The following is a 21829-nucleotide window of genomic DNA, read 5'->3' as shown; positions in this document are numbered from 1 at the left end:
GTGTGTTCCAAATTCCATCATACCTGCTTCATTATTAGCAGCACACAGGTCACCCAATCAGGTTATGTGATTAGCTGTGTGGTTGAACGTAGATGTGTCATATTTACTCCCTGCGCTATACACCTATTGTTTGTGCAACGCTTTGGACAAAAGTGTCTGCTAAATGAGTAAATGAATGATTGTAGAAAGATGACCAAGCTTAGAGTGGTCGCTGTCCGTGGTGCAGCAGGGGTCCACTACAGGAGGTACAAGGCTTAACTGGTATATGTTTGACACAACAAAACTCACACATCCGATTAATAACTTTATTCGATTTCTATCTATCCTTACAATGTGTTGCTTTCGTAAAATGACTAAGAAACGTAGTAGACCCCTCAGTCTGCGCTCTGATTGGACGACCTTTGGTTTGAGTTTACGAGGAGGAAAAGAACGCAACTACACTCATCTAGCAAGTTTCTGTGCCAAGTGCACATCACACAACTCCTGCATTCAGGGCTGGACTGGGACAAAAAAATTGCCCTGGCATTTTTTCTCAGACCGGCCCACCACAATCAGTCGGTCGGTCAGACACCTGCTCCTCTACCTGACAGGTGCCATGGCCAGTCACCTGTCCTCCATGTTCTATGGGTACCTGTTTTTGCAAAATGTCAGGTGTTGTAGGCTTCGAAGCTACAGCACTAAACATGTCTGTAATGTTTGCACATGTTAAGGCATCAACCTCTTTTTTTTTAACATTTACTGTTTTTGGCACGTAACTTCTCCGCATCCCCCTTGCCCTTGCACTTTTGTTTTTCCATCCTAATCCACAGATTTTTGTCTCTGAGCCACTGCATCTGACACAAGAAACTGGTCCAGAACATTGTCAGTTTGGAAAATGAACCAATGGGCCGCTGTCCCTGCTTTATGGGCCAGTCGTTTTTGTTCAGCTTGAGATTGTGGAAACCCCACACCCATTGGCCTGCTATAATATTTATATATATATATATATATATATATATTATAACGTCCCCAAGTGCGTCGGCCCACCGGGCAAATAGTCCAGGCCTACCTGCCTGCATTCTTATTGTATGAATGCCTCTCATTTCCAGAAATTGTCAAGTTATCCGATCCACTAATCGGACAGGTTCACACGGCTTTTTAATCACACTATGTACTGTACGCTTGAAGCTTTTCCCCTGGAGGGCAGGGTGCACAGGTAGAAAGATAGATAGATAGATAGATAGATAGATAGATAGATAGATAGAAAGAAAGAAAGAAAGAAAGAAAGAAAGAAAGAAAGAAAGAAAGAAAGAAAGAAAGAAAGAAAGAAAGAAAACAAGAAAGAAAGAAAGAATGAGGAATACTTGATTTGTACCGGAACTGTTTTCCTTCCTTCAGGCTTTAGCTGTTGTCATCTCAAGGATTATTGGGCCCCTTTAAAATATTCCACTGGTCTTCTCAAAGTATCAGATGAGCTAAAGTCTGGATTAAAAGACTTGCCCCTTGTTATAAAACCATTGGAAGCAATCACTTTCATTGACAAAGAAACTGTAAGATTTTGTTTTAATACAATTCCTGCAGTGCATCCTCTTCTGCCTATTATGAGAGGAAGCAGAAAGCATGAAGACTCAACAACTGCAGGACAACAAGTTAAAGTAGAATAAGTATCTCCCAAATATTACAACTATCTGGGGTGCAGTCATGACCCCATCCCCTTGAACTTGTTTGCCCTGTCTGTCTGGTTTGTTCAGTGTTTTGTGTTCCGTTCCTGAACATACCCCCTTCCGATTGCCGGGCAACGAAGGCAAGGCGGGAATTCCAGGATCCTGAAGTTGCTCTCACCTGTTCCTCTTCAGCAATACACACACCTGGTTCTGATTATCATCACTACACTACTTAAGCTGTGACCTGACATCCAGTCCCTGCAGGTTTGTTAGCCGTACTCGTATGTTGTGCTTGCGTGTTAGCCTAAATGATTCTGCTAGTCAGTCTGTTCGCTTTCCTCAATTTTTGCTTGATTTCGGATCAGATTCCTGTTCCTGTTTTCCAGTACCTTTACCCTGGAATTCCCGTCTCTCCTGCACAGGGCCACCGGCAGGAATTTTGGGTCCCGTTTTTTAATTTTTTTTATCATTTATATTTGGTTTTCTATTTTTGGAATTGTCTGAACTCTCCCCCCTATACAGCGCCCCTGCTCCCTCCTCCCATCACCAGTACTCACCTGTCTACACGTTTGGCAATACCTCTTCAGTTATTTTTGTGTCACCAATAAATATAATCTTTTTCACCACCCACCTTGTCCTGGTCTGCTTTTGGGTTCAGTTACTGGGGATTGTGACAGATGCCTTCATTGGAGGTTGAACTAATCTGTCTGTCTGGCATTAGTACATGTTCACAATGACAGGTTCACAATCCCTTGCCACCAAACAATACAATATAACAATGCAACAACTCTCTCCTCTCCTCCTCTCTCTGTCCTCCTGTTCCTCTGTCCGGCTCCACTCTCTTCTCTTCCTCCTCTTCCTCTCTCCTTCTCCACTCTTCTCCTCCTCCTCTCTTCTCTTCCTCCTCTCTCTTCCTTTCTCCTCTTCTTCTCTCCTCTTTCACTCAGACAGCTCCTCTTTCACTCCCCCTTATTTGCGTCGCACTACCCCTTCACTTCAAACCCCCAAACCCAACGCACAAGCGACATGACGGCGATGGCCATGGACGGATTAAGAAACCATGGGCCCCTGGGCCTGGATGTGTCAAGGGCCCCCCCCTCACCGCAAAAAACTAATATTGATATTGTTGATTAAAAACGCAAAAGTAATCGAGTAATCAACAAAATAAACAACGTTTATGTTACAAAAATTTTTGATAGTTGTAACCATAGACTAGAGTGTACATTTGTAGCCCACACAACCCTCTCTCTTTCTTGAAAAATTACCATCGCAGGCTTAACAATATTATATCTTCAATAAATAGTGTGTTGGGGGTGCTTAGACACAGCTCTGATGCTATTGTTTAGCACTTGTTTTTTGGATTTCTCCCTACAAGTTGAAGGGCCCATATTGCATGGAGTACTCAGCCCCTCTAAAGTCCTATGGATAAACTGAGGGGATAAACACTCACTTGAAAGGTATTATGAAGGTTTCTTTCTTGTGACATCTCCAAAGTGAATGTTTAGGCTATTTTTAATTTTAACCAGTAGGACTTTTGGGGCCCTGTTAAAGACATTAATGACTTAAGCCTAGCATATACCGGCTACGGCGCATATCATCATATCAATACCCTAGTATATCAAGTTAATAACAGCGTCGATACGTAGAGGCTCTGGGTTATGGGCCCCCGTAGCTCATGGGCCCCTGGGCCTGGGCCCGGTAGGCCCGTTGGTTAATCCATCCCTGGCCATGGCATGTAAGGAACGTCTACCGGCGACATTTGTTCGAAAGTACTTTAAAATCATACGCCTACAAAGTAAGTCTGAGATAAGGGCATCTCCATTATGCCATGTGAGCCACGCGTCGTCGCCACGACACACCTATGTGTGTGTAACCACATCACCGCCGTCACTGACTTGTTTTTTCAAACCTTTGAGTGAAATCAAGTCGTGCAATAGGCCACATGTTTCATATGTTAAAGTCTTTATTGAGAACTATAGAGTAATATTAGCCAACTGTGCCCAGCCTCTAGCATAAAGAATTTTACCGCAGGTGCAGGGAGTGCTATTGCACCCCATACTTTTGAGATGAAAAAATTATAGTTGCAAAATAATGTAAAAAAATGATGAAATGTTTGTAGAAGTGATGTCAAAGTTGTACGTTCCCTCAGTGGCAATTTTAGACATTTTTTAAGGGTGCTCAAGTCATTTTTTGGTGTGGACGCTACACAAACAGAAACCAGAAGACTGTTATAACCTGATACAAAAGTATATTTGACACTAGCCTATTGATATTGCTCATAACAAAACGCAGGACAACGTTTGGAATAAATGCTTTTTCCTGTGTGGCCGCTCATCAGTGGAATATGTTGCTTACAGAGCTGATAAGAAGCACAAACTCTTACACGTTTGCAAGACAGGTCAAGACATGGCTTTTGTTAATTCAAATTTGTACCCACATGTGACCGGATATATGAATGTGTGAATGTCTAAGTGTGTGTTCTGAGGTCCAAATGAGTAGATTTGAGTACAAAAAAGGTGTGAATATGAGCTTTTTTTATTGTTTATTTGGTAAAAAATGTAAATTTCACTATCCATGTATGTATGACGTATTATGTATTTTAGTTAAGATCAGCCTGCCCAGGGACTATGGGTGGAAATTAGCTCTTGAGCTAAAACCTGGTACTATGCATCTCTCCTCTTTAACTTTAAGCTTTAACACACCATTCTATACCATTAAATTGACAACTGCAGGCAAACTTTACAGGGTTAGTACCCAATTTCTGTGAAAGTACCAAGTCAATGAAGTGAATCACCAAGTACAAGTTCAAGAAAAAAATCAACGTATTTATTATAGATCTATAAAGTGCAGATGTCTGATACACTCTGAGCATCTCAGAGGACTGGACAAAGAATACAGGAATCAGGGCAGTTAAATAGTATCACAATATGGGGAGTTTTACTCTCAAAAGAAACATCAGGGGGTGATAATCAATATAGCCTTTGCAAGCACAGAAAGAAGATGCTGCATGCTAGTCTAGACAGCTTGTTTGGGTCTTTAGATAGAGCTCCTAAAAATGGCCTTGTCACTCCTTCTATTTTCCTTGTTAAAAGTTGCATGGCATTATACACTTTGGCAATATTGTGACCTCTGACCTACACCAGTGTCACAGGCATTTCCTAATCACAACTGACAAGAAACTGATTAATGGCTATGCAGGCATAAGCAAAAAGCAAAATGTCAGTTTATCATTGATACAAGCAACATCATTTATATAATTCAAATAATTAGCCCACATTTTTCTGAAATTGAAGGGCACAACAACAAATGTTCTAATGAATCACAGACTAACAACACGGAAATGAACGACACATGGAGAAGGCAAGTCATATGAGCTGGCAAAAACGTTAAAACTCTATACGTTTACTCTAAAATGTATTTAAGAGAATGGCGACGCCTTTATCCATGAGTAGATGCGACGATGTAGGGAACTTATCCAGGAGTGGAATTCACACGACAGTCTTTTAAGGCAGGTTCTCCATGTCCCTTTCTGCTCCCCATACTCGTGTGCATTACCAAGGCTCTCACACTCACCTTCACAGACGACCCCGGCATCTTCATAGTGTCCACAGTTGTGTGAGCCGAAGGGCAGGTGGCTGCACTCTGCCAGGGAGGACTCTGACCCCGAACACCTGACATCGTCCAGCCAGATGGGCCCGCTGCCCAGGCCGAAGCTAGCTTTTGATGGAGCAGACAGGGCGCGGCCACAGCCCAGCTGACTACACACCACCTGGGCATCCTGCAGGTCCCACCCGTCATCACATACCGTCCCCCACTGGTCCTGGTGGTAGATCTCCACTCTGCCGGAGCAGGAAGTGTTCCCCCCAGCCAGACGTAACTCCCCCTCTGCTGATGAGGGGGTGGTGGGTACCAGGGTGGTGGTGGTGGTGGTGGAAGGAGGGATGGTTGTGGTGGTGGAGTTCCTTTCACCAACTGAGAAGAGAGGTAAACAACACAACTGGGCTAAAGCAGCTGTTTGAAAACTGTAAACAATAAACAAATACTGAAAAGTGAATGACAACAATGATTAACAAAATAATATGTTAATAAGTCAAACAATGGAGGTGTGGGAAAATGTATCATGTATTTTATATTAGTTACTCATTCAAAAAATATCATACTGTAATCAATACTCTGCATCAAACTGTAATCAATACTGTGTATCATACTGTAATCAAGTCTGTCTATCAAACTGTAATCAATACTGTTTATCATACTGTAATAAATTCTGTGTATCCTACTGTAATCAATACTGCGTATCAAACTGTAATCAATAATGTGTATCAAACTGTAATCAATACTGTTTATCATACTGTAATAAATTCTGTGTATCCGACTGTAATCAATACTGTGCATCAAACTGTAAACAGTACTGTGTATCAAACTGTAATCAGTACGGTGTATCAAAGACAGATTTGAAAAAAAGAGTAAGCACTGGCTTAGTAGGGGTCAAGTGGAGACAAACACTGTGAGCAAGGGAACCCTTACACTTGACCGTCTGACCTAACTTGTAGCACTCTTGACATGGTAACCCGTCCTGAAATATCATGGCTGTTGGGTCTGTGATGTTAGCCTGGCTCTGACCTCCTACGTATTTCCGCTCAATTTGGATTTCGCTTCAGTAGTAGGTCTGGAAGCTAGGCTCTGAAGTCGGTTTCTAGAAACACATTTTTTGTAGGTCCAATCAGCGAACAGAGGGAGTGGCTGAGAACGATGACGTTAATGTCGTGCACTAGTTTGAGTAGTTCAGAAATAGCGGCGGAGAAAGATGCATGCGAAACTATTCTGCAGTTGTGGCAGCAATGCTGCCGAATATCCATATGTTAAAGCCAGAGCAAGAACATTCCATGCTGAGTTTTGTTGGTGGCCATGATGTTGGTCCCTCCTCCCCACGGGGTTCGGGAAAAGTTTGATTTTCCAGCTCCGGCAGCTAGCTCCGTTACAGTAGTGGTGAAGGAGTTGGGTAAGGCGAACGCTTGCGATTGGTTAGGGCAAATCAGAGTGTCTCTGGGCGGATCCAATAGTTTTAAACTTCAACAGAGGACCCACCTTTTAGGAAGTTAACGTTTGTCAATGGAGAGATCCCAAACCCTCTGTACAAATGTAATGTACGAGCGTCTGGTTAGGACCAGGCTACTGTGATGTAGCATCTGCCTGATCAAATACCAAACACCTGTTGGCTGTACGTCATCTATGTTTTTGGCTGATCGTTATGAACTCTGTCCTTTCACCTTCATGCCTCAGAGAGATTTTGCTACTACTGCTGTGTGTGCACCTGTACATCATCTCTTCAATCAGCTGATGGATATTGATTAGTATTGTCTTATACTCATGAACCCATAACTTGACCTGATAGGCACACAACTCCAATGGAGACAAACACAACTTTCTTCCACACTGGTAAAATAAAGGAATGAATGAAAGACGGAATAGATATGATACTGAATGAGTGACTAAACAAGCTAACTTGATATATTTACACAAGTCTACATTTGAATGTATTGCAAGTTGACCACACAACCACCAGGTAGCGCATGAGAGCATGTTCTGGAACAGGACTGGGGAATGTGTTCTAGAACAGAACTGGAGAGATTAATTGATGTAATATGTATTTTGTGAATCAATTATTTTACAGCCCTGCTATTGAAACATGAATTGTTTAACACTCACCCTCACAGATGACCCCGGCATCTTCACCGTGTACACAGTTGTGTAAGCCGAAGGGCAGGTGGCTGCAGTTCGCCAGGGAGGACTCTGACCCCAAACACCTGACGTTGTCAAGCCAGATTTGCCCGCTGCCTTGGCCGAAGCTAGCAGACATCGGAGCAGACAGGGCGCTGCCACAGCCCAGCTGTCTACACACCACCTGGGCATCCTGCAGGTCCCAGTCGTCATCACACACCGTCCCCCACTGGTCCTGGTGGTAGATCTCCACTCTGCCAGAGCAGGAAGTGTTCCCCCCAGCCAGACGTAACTCCCCCTCTGCTGCTGAGGGGATGGTGGGAACCAGGGTGGTGGTGGTTGTTGGTCTAGAGGTGGTGGTGGTGTTGGTGGAAGGAGGGGTGGTGGTAGTTGGAGGGGTGGTGGTAGTAGGAGGAGTGGTGGTGGTTGATGGTCTAGAGGTAGTGATGGTGAAAGTAGGGGTGGTGGATTGACCAACTGGGAATAGAGGTAAACCAACAACACAAGTTAAGCAGCTGTTTAAAAACTGTAAACAATTAATACTGAAAAGAAATAAAGTAAATAAACAAATTGCGTAAATTTGAATGTGTCTCATTGTATTTTGTTAAACTACAATCACATATGTGAGATAAATTGTCCATGATATACATTTCCCTTTTAGACTCGTCAGCAGATATACATTGCCAGAAACAACATGTTTACAACCTACCTGTAGTATGATGAAGAGCTTGTATGACCAGGAGTAAGAACAGACCCTCTGACATCATCATCATGCGAGGCTTCATTCTCGTCAGACAAAAAACCTTAAAAACATTTACATTCACATATGAGCATCACAAGCTCAGGTTAGTTTGTTTGCTTGCTATCAAGGCGCACCATTGTCATTGCACTCATTGGGGTGAAAATGTGCATCTGGTTCCCCAAAACATAGCTATTATTTGTACAAGGTTCTGTAGCTGTAATTTCTGTACCAGAAGAGTCCAGCATTAATTACTTTACTTAATATTAATGTATTACATTAGGTTAGGGAATCGGGCTATTAATCAGAAGGCAAGGCACTTCACCCTACTTGCACGAGAGGGAATGTTCCTGTACTTACTGTAAGTCGCTCTGGATAAGAGCATCTGCTAAGTGACTAAATGTAAATTGCGTTGAAGCGTTAACCTTACTTCAAGGTATTAATTCTTAAAGTCAGCTCAATTAAGAGAATAACATACTTATTTTAAGATTATGTTTGCTAGTTGTTAATCTTATTTCAAGATATAAATTCTAAATGTCAGCTCACTTAGAGACTACATTCTTTGTTTAAAATAAAAATAAATCAAATCAATATGATTTCATTGCTTATAGTAAGCTCAGTTTGCTCGAATTAAATCCTTTTTGTCTAGTTTTAAGGCACAATATGATTTTTCAGTGGCTAGACTTTTTAGCTAGTTTTAATTTCCATTTTTTGCATTTTATGACAGCATAGGGGAGAATTTGCGGTTTCGTTTAGAGTACGGCTAAACCAGAAACAGCTCAAAAAAAGTATTCTGGATCTGGATATAACATTTGGAAAGTTATGTCATTTTTTATTAAATTAATCAGTGTTGCCAATAAAGTCTAGCAAATTCAAACATATAATCACAATGAAGTGCCCAGGTAGATGTCAGTACTTACATGCACCAGAACACAGATCTGATCACACTGCTTTCTCCTCAGTCAAAGTGAAGACACTGATGACAGCCTCAAATGGGCCTTTTTATTTTATTCTGCACCTGCCTGCTGCCAGCACATGTAGGCGTAAATTTATGTTTACAGTTAGGTTTACATAATCCTCGAAACTAAAGCCACCATTATTGCAAACAAAGGACAAGCAAGTTTGCCAAGAGAATACTAAATTCACTGGAACATGTACAATCACACTGTGGTTGCGTTCCAAATTCCATCATACCTGCTGCATTGCTAGCAGCACAAAGGTCACCCAATCAGGTTATGTGATTAGCTGTGTGAGTGATTAGGCCTGTGGGTGACTGTAGATGTGTCATATTTACTCCCTGCACTATACACCTACTGTTTGTGCATCGCTTTGGACAAAAGTGTCTGCTAAATGAGTAAATGAAAGATTGTAGAAAGATGACCAAGCTTAGAGTGGTCGCTGTCCGTGGTGCTGCAAGGGTCCACTACAGGAGGTACAAGGCATAACTGGTATATGTTTGACACAACAAAACTCACACATGCGATTAATAACTTTATTCGATTTCTATCTATCCTTACAATGTGTTGCTTTCGTAAATGACCATGAAACGTAGTAGACCCCTCAGTCTGCGCTCTGATTGGACGACCTTTGGTTTGAGTTTACGAGGAGGAAAAGAATGCAACTACACTCATTTAGCAAGTTTCTGTGCCAAGTGCACATCACACAACTCCTGCATTCAGGGCTGGACTGGGACAAAAAAATTGCCTTGGCATTTTTTCTCAGACCGGCCCACCACAATCAGTCGGTCGGTCAGACACCTGCTCCTCTACCTGACAGGTGCCATGGCCAGTCACCTGTCCTCCATGTTCTATGGGTACCTGTCTTTGCAAAATGTCAGGTGTTGTAGGCTTAGAAACTGAAGCTACAGCACTAAACATGTCTGTAATGTTTGCACATGTTGAGGCATCAACCTCTTTTTTAAAGACTTTTACTTTTTTTGGCCCGCAACTTCTCTGCATCCCCCTTGCCCTTGCACTTTTGTTTCTCCATCTTAATCCACAGATTTTTGTCTCTGAGCCACTGCATCTGACACAAGAAACTGGTCCAGACCAGTGTCAGTTTGGAAAATGAACCAATGGGCCGCTGTCCCTGCTTTATGGGCCAGTCGTTTGACAATTTTAAGTTTATAAAAATATATATTGTGGCAGATGGCAGGGAGAGGTGAGGGGAGTGGTGGTTGAGGGCAGGTATCTGGCAGCCCCTGGGATCCACCCCCGAGCCATGTAGGGACTTCCTCCTTCAACAAGACAAGCTGTGTCTCATTGAGAGGTTATTGGTTGTGAGTTGCTTATAAAATGGTGTATGTGACAAATTAAAGAGGCTGGTGCATGAAAATTGGACTGTGTGTGCTCCAAGGTTTTTGTTCAGCTTGAGATTGTGGAAACCCCGCACCCCTTGACCTGCTATAATATAAATATATATATATATATATATATATATATATATACATATATATATATATATTAATATATTATAAAGATTTATATACATATTCAAGATATCGTCCCCAAATGCGTCGGCCCACCGGGCTTTTGTCCGGTATGCCTGATTACCAGTCCAGGCCTGCCTGCCTGCATTCTTATTGTATGAATGTCTCTCATTTACAGGAACTGTCAAGTCATCTAATCCGCTAATACATTGAAACGTCTCATGTGACCTTGAATAGCATAGAACAGAGGGAATCTGGAGGATAGGAAGGGGTTACATGTAGGTCAGGGAGGACAGGTGAGAAGGTGATTGATTATCTGACAGGTTCACAATCCTTTGCCACCAAACAATACAATACAACAATGCTGGCCGAACAGGTTTCTGTGACTTTCATTTTCTGAAACAAGAAAATGACTAGCATTACAGCCTGCCTTTGAGGGCATGGAAATATTTTATGTATTTTAACAATTATGAAACATATTTTGAATCTTCAGAAGAATTTCTTCATGTGGGTATTTTGTACTTGTTCTTTATTCATCTTCTGAAGATTTGACACAATAAAGCAGCCTGTTGGTATTTATAAAATATGTGTCCATTCCCAGTTTAACACTCCTCCTCTCTCCTCCTCCACTTGCTTCCTCCTTTCCTCCTCTCTCCTCTTCCTCTCTCCTCCTCCACTCGCCTCCTCTTCCTCTCTTCTCTCCTCCTCTCTCTTCCTCCTCTTCTCCTCCACTCTCCTCTTCCTCTCTCCTCCTCTCCTCCACTCTCCTCTTCCTCTCTCCTCCACTCGGGGGTTGGTCGGACAATCAGTAGCCTATTTAAACACCTGTGCACCTGCATGGTGAGAGAGAGGTTTCGCATTTTTTGTTGACCGTAGTTTTCGCAGTATTTTTCATGCAAATGGATTTTGTTTTGAGTTGTTTTATTTTTGATTCAAACGGACAATAAAGACTCGAACGCATATCCCGGAGTGGAACTGACTTATTCAAGCGCGTCATACCAATGATTGTGCCCTGACTCAGCTCTCGGAGGCTTATGGAGGTCGCAAAGGAGCCGCCATACACCGCAAATGTGCATTTTTGTTATTAGTGCCTAGTACACCCAGGTTCCCCTCACCAAAGAGGCACTGAGAATGAGTTTATATATAGGCCTAGATTTTATTATAATGCTCAGTAGTAGGTTGGTTATTCAACCAAAGCGTTTGACAGCTCCAGGAAACGGTGACATAAACCATATCTACAAAACATAAACAATTCGAAATAAGACAAGGCAAGAAGACAGCACATAGCAACCATACATAATTAATATTTAATCATTATAGGCAAACACATTGGCCAACCCAAAACACAGAAAGACAATAATCACTGTAATCAGCACCGGCTACAAACAAACCCACGCAACACAACATTTACTCGCATATAGTCTTGCATGATTGCTTGGTGACTAACATACAAACATTCTTAAGACACGTTAAAAGGACTCAAACTTACTGCCCCTTAGCCTACTGACAAACAATAGGTAAGTTCGACTTCATACAGCGCCGACAGCCGTCTGCAGCCGGCTGCCTTGAAGCTGAGAATGCCATTGGCTGCTTCAAGTCAACCGGGCAGCAGGCGACGCCGGCGCTGCATGAAGTCGAACGCACCTATTGTGTTGATATGCAATGTAATACTGGATGTGACCAGTAGAGGGGGCTATCCAGTGGTAGGACCTTAGGGGTGCTAGAAGAAGAACCGGTAGATGATGTGAGAGCGGCAGATAATAAAGTCATGAGCACATGCCCATGTTGAACTTTAAAGCAGACCAAGTCTCATTCTTGATACACAAACAACACACCTATTAGTAATTAATCTTTAAATTCAGAAAGTAAAAAAAAAAGGTGATATTGTTCCAAATAAATTCTAAAGCAGTCTGGTTGCTATGTATGTTGCTATGCAGATTCCATCGCATGTCTTTCCCCACAATTTTCATCAACTGAACGCGGTTGATGCATTGCGTCACAATGCGCACATTGATGTAACGTCAAGTATTACAAAGTTTGGATCATTTGCGATTACAATTCTACAGTGATTAGGTTGTTATTATATTCAGACAAATACATATTTTATATTGTTTCTGCAAGTTTATATTTATTAACTTATTAGCCTCATTCATACTTTTGTTTATGAATTATTAAGATCTACAGTAAAACAAGAAAAACTAACTTTTTGTTGAAGGTGAGTAGTTTTAGTTTTAAGTTTTTTTTTTTTTTTGAGTGAAGAAACTACATGTACATTCTCAAGATTACAGGAATAAACCATTGTTTCCTCCATGCAGATGAGTCGATTCCCCAGCCTGAACCTGAACCAGTTTGGACAAAGGCTCACTGGTGTTCCACCCAGGCGTTCCAGCCTGCTGCTGGAGAGTGGAGGGGTCAACGAGGCCCTCGTGAAAGCCTCCTGCACCAGAGCCCCAGCTCTTGCCCCTCTGGTCTTTCGGCCTCGGCCTCCACCCCCTGATGTCCGCCCCAAAAGGCCGACCACGGCGGACCGACGGGCCAAGGGTTACCTGAAGCCCCTGGTTCCCATCCGGGCTGGAGGTCTGGCTGCCCCTGCTGGCTTCAGGAGGAATAGTGACGTCTCTCGGGTTCCGGCCGGGCTTCCCCAGCCCAAACCCACAAGGCAGAAGAAGGAGATATCATTCATTCAGGTCCTGAAGAACTACAACCTTTTGCCAGATGAATGATCAGCTTCTGTCACTCCTTGGCTAGGCTACTGCCTACTGGAGCCTGGGACCAGACCCTAGAACCAGATCACAGCACCAGAACCTAGAACCAGACCACAGAATCAGAACCTAGGACCAGACCCTAGAACCAGACCACAGAACCAGAACCTAGGACCAGACCCTAGAACCAGACCACAGATCCAGAACCTAGGGCCCCAGTTCCAAAAGCAATACGGGCAATATCCGCTCATCAACAGTGCCGCGCTATCTTCAAGATGAGGGTCCAGAAAGCATCGTCACTCTTGTGGCACTTTCAAGCCATTGTACTCTACCGGACACAGGGTCACTGAGGTATCATCATCTAACCCAAACACTGGCTGAAGGGGCTCTGTGAATGTGGTGTGGAATGTGTACAGACGGGTCAGTGTGTCAGAGGAGATGCTGTAGAAGGACAGAATGCCAGCTGGCCAGTCCAGATAAACTCCTACTCTGATGGGTAGAGGTAACCAGTCAGGTATGGCAGTCTGCTCATTATTGTGCCAGACAGACGGGTTCTGTCCACAGAAAAGGCCCCAGGATGCATCATTTTGTCCAACAGAAGTATAATTCCCTTTTGTCTTGATGCTTTCGTATGTCACTCCTATCATGGCCGAAAAGTTCTTCCCTTCCATCTCCACCTCCCAGTAATGGCGCCCAGTCAGGACTTCTCTACACAGCACCCGATCCTCAGCTTCTTCATCCAACCCCTCTGGGTGGTCAGGATATGGCTGGTCCTCCACATACTCCACCTTTCTGTTGTTCTCTGACAAAGAAAGGTGTCTGGTAGCTGTGTTTGGGTTCAGCGTTAGATCACAGGTATCTACAGAGGCAAAGAGAAAAGACTGGATCATACCCTGTGTGTCTGTGTCTGGACGTAACCAAGTTCGATAGGTTCAACTCCCTCTTGTAACTGTTTTCGGGTCGCACGCATCTTTGCATCTCTGGCTTGTCAGTGAGTAAGTGAAAAATACTTTCCCTGAGGTGGTCAACTGTGATTTTAAGTCATAGGAGCTCAGTGATGAGGACTGAGCTCAGTGAGGAGGCAAGTGAGGATGAAAGCATTACTGACAAGCAGCACAGTGGAACCTGTTAGAGTTGAACTGCCTCTGCGAGGGGGATTGAAGGACTGTATGGATGGATGTGTGATGATTAGCCTTACACAAACACACGTCAAATAAAAGTGCGATGTCATGCGAGTCTCTCTTACTTTGTATATTCGGGAACAAATCTTCAAATCAACACTTACTGTTGGAAAAATTGAAGATGTAACATATTTATCCTGTATAAGAATGAGTCTGTGTTCATTATTACTTGGGTGCAAAGAAAGGCCTAACCCCAAATCTGAGCTGTGAGTAAACATTCAAGACCCTTATCTTGGGGCTGAGGACTAAGAAGAGGGGGGTTTGTTGGTTTTAATGAGATGCTGTGTGACAAAGACTATAGATGGAGACTCTAGGTCTGGTGACCATTTGTTGACACCTTTTGTGAAGGAGCTTTTACGACATCAGGAGATCCTGTTGTGTTTCAATCAGGGTTGATGTCGTAAACACGCACGCACTCTAACACGCACGCACACACGCCTGCGCCAGGTCTATGCAAGGAGCCAATGAAGAAGAGCAATGGAACATTTGCATGCCTTTGTCTTAACCAATGACTGTAAAGAGCGGTTCTGCTTAAATAGCTAGCTAGCGCAACATGCTAGCAGACAAACTTTGTAGCACAATGGCGTGTGATGTTTTTGTCTCCTTGTGGGCCGGCCGCAAGCAATAAACTTTCTTAAACTCCTTCACCGACTGACTGTGCAATGCTTGATAGGTTCATATTTCTGACACTTACACTTCTTAAGCATCTGTGGTTTCACCCAGATCTCGTCATTGTGGTCCACGCTGTGAGGGACAGTGGAACACAGAGTGAGACACAGCCTATACACTGACACACACGCACACGGAAAGAAATGTACCACTCGAATACTAACTTAAGTTTCTCCAGTCTACAGCGTGGATCTGAGAGCAGATTAACGCCTGTGTTTCCTGGGTGATTGTAGCTCAGATCCAACTCCCTCAGGTGGCAGTTTGAGCTGAGAGCTGAAGCCAGATAAGCGCAGCCTTCCTCTGTGACTCTACAGAATGCCAGCCTGCAGAGGGAAGACATCAGGATGTTACAAGAGCCCTTTTGCGTTCTGAGTGATAGACCAGAGTACATTTTTGGAATTGTCATAAAAAAGAAAGCTATCTAAGTAACATGAGCCATGACTTATTCATAGTAACCAAATGAATGGATTTTTGGCATTAAACAGCACAATGCGTGTCTTTCATTGGTTAAGTGTGTCTGATCACTCACCTCAGTACCTCCAGTTTACAGTGTGGACTCCTCAGTCCATCAGAGAGTATCTTCACCCCTGAATTCGACAGTTCACTGTGACGCAGGTCCAACTCTTTTAGGTGACAGTTTGAGCTGAGGGCTGAAGCCAACATCCCACAACTGTCCTCGGTCAGGAAGCACCTTTTCAGCCTTAGAAGTAGATGACAGAGCAATGCATGTGATGATGAACGGAAAAGTGTGATCATGAAAGTATGTTGTACTCCAGTCATAGATGTCGTTTAAAAATTACATTTATAGACCAGTGATTATTAAACTGTGTGGCCCGACCAAAGTTCAGTAAGTAGAAGATGATGAAGAAAGGTGACAGTCTCGGCTTAAAGTGTTGAAGTGTTAGTGTTTGGGTTGTCATCGCCGAAAGCCACTGACCTCAGTATCAACAGTTTACAGAGTGGACTTCTCAGGGCATCATAGACAGCACTCAGGTCATCCGCAGATAGCTTAATCCCCGCAAGGTGCAGTTTTCTCAGAGGACAGTTTGGTGACTGGAAGGAGGAGGCCAGTGATGCATAGTCCTTTTTACTAATGTCCATGGCAGTCAGTCTATAGAAGTAAATAAAAAAATTATATAGCATGTATTCCATACAACAAGGCACCAGGTATGTAAAACAGTAGTGTACAGTACCTTCCAGGTAATAATAAAAAAAAAACGTTTAGGCCAGTTAATGTCATAACTGATTTCAGTTCATTCATGACTTCAGACAAACATAATGTGTGCCTTTAATAAAATATCGTATTTTGTTTATTTCATGAATGTGTATAGCTTACTTAAACAACCCCCCCCCCAACATATTATATATAAAAAGTAAACTTCACATTTAAAAGTGTACTTCTAGCTAGTGATTTCAAAATTCTACCAATACTTTAGGCTATGTAATGTGTGTTTTCAGAGAACAGTACTATCTTAGTTCTGACTGGTATCGTTGAATTGGTTTCATACAGTCAAAGTAATTTGGTCATTAGTCAAAATTTCATCTGAAATCAATTTATTTGCGACGTACAACACGTCCGAGTTTGAGACCGTCGTAAACGGTCAAAAATGTGTTAGTCTTTGGGTTATCATCATGTCAACACTCAAAAGATACTGACCTCAGTGTTTCCAGTTTACAAAGTGGACCCTCCAAGACAGAGAACACAACACTCAGGTCATCACCGGACAGCCTAATGTCTCTGAGGTCCAGCTCTCTCAGAGGACAGTCTGGTGACTGGAGGGAGGAGGCCAGTGATACCCAGTCCTCGTGGCTGGGTTTCATATCACTCAGCCTGTAGAAAAAGAACATGTCCTTCATGAGCTGCAGTTCGGTGTAGTGACTAATTATATTGACTCTAGATTTTCATATCTTTCAAGACTTTCAAAACGCAAATTGAATACTGACACAACATTCATTGTCATTTCATCTTGGTAAAATTAGGATTACTTTACATGCATTCAGTAGATGGAATAGAATTACGAAATCCATCCCTTTGCATTTTTCATTCCAGAGGGCAATAATTACGTTCCAATAAAACCTCTTATCTTCTTATCGTCTTATTTATAGGTCACCAACCATAGAGCAATTTCAGTACAGTACAGTATGTTGACTCCACTATACTAACTTTTCAATCTCACTAGGAGAGGCACAACCTTGAATAATCTAGTAAACTTGTTGAGATTCAAATATTTTACTCCAAAAGGCAACATTAGTAATACATGTACAAATGGTTTCTGTATACCAGAAGCCATAGGCAGTTATATTAGTTAACAATGCATGAACTCAACATTTGGACACAGTCACTCTTACTGTATTAATATGATACTGTATGTGTGAGTTTGAGATGAATACGTACAGGGCCTTTTTGCATTTCGCTACAGCTGGCATGAGTCTGTCATAATAGTAGTACTCGATGTTGTATTTCCTTGGATCCATCTCATCCAGAATGCCTGGCGACATTAAAAGTGCGTTGGCCAGTGCTGAGCAGTGATCCCCGGAGAGCGCATTTGTGTCACGATCTCGCGACAAGAGGAAATTGTGAATGTCTTCATTTACGGTGCCGTCTTTCATCTCAGTCAAGCAGAGGAAGAGATTGACGTGCCTCTCTGGTAAGATGTTCGGCACGTCTGGCCTCCTCAAGTATTTCCTCATCTCCTCGACAGTCTCAGAGTTCTCGATCGGTGGCAGAAGGCCTTGCAAGAGAGTCAAGTTGGACTCCAGTGAGATGCCAAGGAGAAAGCGGAGGAAAAGGTCCAGGTGTCCATTCTTACTCTGCAGAGCTTTATCCACGACTCTCTTCAGCAACTCGTGCAAGGGTTGCTCTGAGGACTCATTTTCCAGGAGAGACTCCAGTGCACTGATGTTCTTGCTCACACAGCAGTAGTACACATAGAGAGCGGCAAGGAACTCCTGAAAGCTCAGGTGCACAAAGCAGTACACCTTCTTCCTATAAAGGCCTCGCTCTACCTTCAGGATTTCGGTGCACAGTCCACACTTCACTGCAGCTTCGTTGACATCAATGCCACACTTTTTCAGGTCTTCCTCATAGAATATAAGACTCCCCTTCATTAGCTGGTCAAATGCTAGCTTCCCTAACTTCAGCATCAGGTCTTTACTTAATTCCAAAATCTTCTCTTCATCCATGATTGATTCCCCCTGATACTTTTCTTTTGCCAGATTTGTTTGAGTGATCAGGAAGTGAATATACATCTCAGTGAGACTTGTGGGGATATTTCCACTCTCGTTTTCACTCAACATGTGTTCGAGAACCTTGGCCGAAATCCAACACATAACAGGAATATAACACATGATGTGGAGGCTTCTTGTCTTCTTGATGTGTGAGATGATTCTTTTAGCCAGCTCCTCGTTGTCATAGAATCTCTTCATGAAGTACTCATTCTTCTGTTCTTCTGTAAACCCTCTGACCTCGGTCACCAGGTTGATGTTGACAATTCTGCGAGGGATCTGACTGGTGGCTGCAGGTCTGGAGGTTATCCAGATGAGAGCAGAGGGAAGAAGATTCTTCTTCAGGATGTTGGTCAGCAGAACATCAACTGGAGATGTCGTTGTAACATCAGATACTCTCTCATTGTGTGGGAAATCCAGTGGTAATCTGGTTTCATCAAGACCATCAAAGATAAATAGCACTTTGTGGGACTCAAAGATCTGCATGTCTTCTATCTCTTTAAGCTCCGGGTGAAATTCATTCAGAAGACCATAAAGACTGCGGTCACCTTTGATCAAATTCAGCTCTCGGAATGGAAGCACAAAGATGAAATCTACATCCTGATTGGCTTTCCCTTCTGCCCAGTCTAGGATGAACTTTTGCACTGAGACAGTTTTTCCGATACCAGCGATGCCCTTCATCAGCACAGTCAGGATCTCTTTCACTTGGTCAGGTTGGGCTTTGAAGATGTCATTACACTGGATGGGCTTGTCTGAAAATTGTTTCCCAGAGGATGGATATTTAATGTGCATGATCTCGTGTTCTTTGTTGACGCCTTCACTCTCCCCTTCAGTGACATATAGTGGGGTGAAGATGCTATTGAGAGGAATTTTCTCATGTTCAGTTCCCTCCGACGTCTCAACAAACTCCTTCCTCAGACGAGCTTTATTCTTGTCTTTGAACGTGTCAATTGCTGCAAGGAGGAATAACAGAATATATACAAGCTAATTATTACTTATCCACTGTGTTATTACTATATTATTATTTATAAATGTTCAAGCTGTTGAGCCAACCAGTCTACCATTAGATCAAGAGGTTGTCTTAGACCAGTCCTAGTCCTGACTGGAGGCTGTTGTTGTTCATGGAGAATTTGACTCACTGCAGAACAAAAGACAAAGAGAAACAGAAACTGTCAGCAGGTTTCCAATTATTCACCTCACAAAACGATGTACTATATGGTTTCCTGTATTCCTTACAGTTGTTTCTCATAGTCAATCTTACCCTGGTTTTGTGTCACCACATTGTGCTGCCTGGCAAATAATGTCTGCAGAACAAAGCATAAAAACAACAAATAAGTTCAACAAATGCATAATTAGTGCACAACTAATCAATTCAGCTGTGTTTATGCAAGGATAAGGAGATGTTACCTTTTGTCTGAACCCCAGGAGGAAGCTTGATGTTAACATTCTGAACACTGGAGTTGATAAAGCTGGGGGAGATGACGATGCTCCCACCACTGGCTGTGATGGAGGACGGAGGAGCCGCTCTCTGACGCCCCATGTTGCATGCTGTCAAATCTATCCATAAAAGGCTTTACTTTTTCAACTGGATATGATATTATACCTTAATCGTCGCTTTAGAACAATGTATTACATTCCTTTTTGTCCAGTTTTGTGATTAAATGTGGGCCATAGATATGATTGATGGAGGAGAGGAAAAGACTAATCCTTTTCTGAACCCAAACAAAAGACACATATTTGGACCCCCACTTAAACCAACTCAATAAAGTTGTACCCAGTAAACATGTATATTATTCCAATTCAGTAAAGATAGCTTACCTCTGTCTGCACATTTCCTCTTAGTCTCAGAAAAGTACCTCAGACTATCCCAAGAGGTGGAGAGACTGAGAAAAGAAAACCAAAACTAATTTGGAGTTAGTTTCTCTTGTTTCTTTTGCTTTCCATCTTTCACACAAACACACGCTCGCACACACATCTCATTACAAACGTTATGAACAGTATCCAGGAACAAAATGACACTGGCCCCTATGCCCACACCCTGGCATGACAACACACAAGCAAGGTTAACTATTTATATCTGACCTCGAGACACTCTGGGAACAACATGGTTCTTCATGGTTGTCCTCTTCTTTCTTGTCAACGAATGGATTTGGCACCTTTTCTCTCTTCTCATCCTCTTCCGGACGTTTCCGGTTCTTCTCTGTCCTCTTCCGTTTTGTCTCCCTCGCTTCTACCTTCCCTTCGGTCTCCATGAATTCACTTATGTTTTCCTTACTTCAGACAATGTTAAAAAGTACAACAGTAAAACATTGCTGTGAAATTCTCAGTCTCCAGTCCTAAATCCTAGTGTCTCCTTTGACTCCTTTGACTCCTTTTGGGGGAGTCAATATAGAATCTGATTGGACTATTTACAATGTTTCATTGACTAAATGCACCATAACACATTCTCCTTTCATACTCTTGTATGAGAGTCATGTCTACTTGTTTATCACAACTGTCCATACACTGTCCTTACTGTGTTCCACGTGTAAATCATTCAACCATGCAGCTGGACTGGAATCGTCCCACACATTACTAGAAGTATTGTCAGTCTACCTGTTGAGAGATGACAAGACAGTACTGTAAGCAAACAGGTATGCATATGCCGGAACTGGTTTTAACTGATAAGGACCCACTGCAGGCTGAACACGGTTTCAAGGTGCATTCTTTAACCATGTGATGCACAGTATAGATCTAATCTAAATGTATCTTCCACTGATCCAACAGAGTGCCAAAGATGGTCTGTTGCAAGGCTATAATGTCAGTAATATCAGCGCTAAAGATTAAAGAGATCATAAAATACAAAGACTTCTCTAGTTAAACCTGATGAGAAATAACATGATTTACCCTGTGATTATACCTATGTTCATTAGATGTTTTGCATGAGGTTTAATGAGTCAAAATGTAAGAATGTTTGTTCAGAATGGTATGATGTATGGTAGGTAAGGCTGTGTTCACCCTTTTGACGATTGAGATAGAACACAGTTCAGAACAGTTCTCATGTAAAAACATTTGTATTTACAGAAATTCTCTGGGTTCAAAATGTCCAGTGGTGGACCTTGAGATGTGGGCACCTCCAGAGCTCCGAAAGAGAACCGATAACCAGACTTGCACAGTTTGTTCTTAGAGAAATAGTTTTTTTGTTGCTTGAACTTTGAATACCAAAATAAAGTAGGCTAGGCCTTGTAAAAATGAACATAAGTAATGATGGCATACGCCAGTAATGCACGTCTAGAGAAGACAAGGCCCTGTTAGCCTTTTCATTCTGTACTTGCCAACAAGTGCTAAACTTAAAGCCTCAGTCTCTTGGTCAACATCCAACCACCACTGTAATAACATCTTTATGACGATGTCACCATAACAACAACACACAACAGTGCATTTATCGTATCTATGTTGTGTTGTTATGTAAGTATATAAAGTTCCCGGATTTAATAATGCATCTGTGTGTATGAAATGTGTCTGATCTTAGAGAATCTAAT

General features: G+C 42.5%; 2 protein-coding genes across 2 annotated transcripts; both read right to left on the bottom strand.

The window, feature by feature from the left end:
• Positions 1-5061: 5061 nt before the first annotated feature.
• On the bottom strand, positions 5062-8149 carry LOC146237795 (scavenger receptor cysteine-rich domain-containing group B protein-like). The gene is made up of 3 exons (XM_084685966.1): positions 8074-8149; positions 7353-7841; positions 5062-5615 (listed from the first exon to the last, which is right to left on the bottom strand). Exons 1-3 carry the CDS (start codon positions 8147-8149, stop codon positions 5062-5064), a joined length of 1119 nt encoding a protein of 372 aa, XP_084542092.1.
• A 3537-nt stretch (positions 8150-11686) lies between these two features.
• LOC146237794 (NACHT, LRR and PYD domains-containing protein 12-like) lies at positions 11687-20560 on the bottom strand. Its single transcript, XM_084685039.1, has 11 exons — positions 20391-20560; positions 20127-20191; positions 19716-19865; positions 19574-19612; positions 17479-19264; positions 16741-16914; positions 16021-16194; positions 15613-15783; positions 15248-15406; positions 15109-15158; positions 11687-14092 (listed from the first exon to the last, which is right to left on the bottom strand). Exons 1-11 carry the CDS (start codon positions 20558-20560, stop codon positions 13530-13532), a joined length of 3501 nt encoding a protein of 1166 aa, XP_084541165.1. The 3' UTR covers positions 11687-13529.
• Between the last annotated feature and the right edge of the window lie 1269 nt (positions 20561-21829).

This window comes from Hypomesus nipponensis, chromosome 21, assembly GCF_054491055.1.
Source record: "Hypomesus nipponensis isolate SF chromosome 21, ASM5449105v1, whole genome shotgun sequence".
In the NCBI taxonomy this organism is placed as follows: Eukaryota; Metazoa; Chordata; class Actinopteri; order Osmeriformes; family Osmeridae; genus Hypomesus; species Hypomesus nipponensis.
The sequence above is the reverse complement of the archived record's forward strand: the minus strand, read 5'-3'. Positions and strand labels throughout refer to the sequence as shown.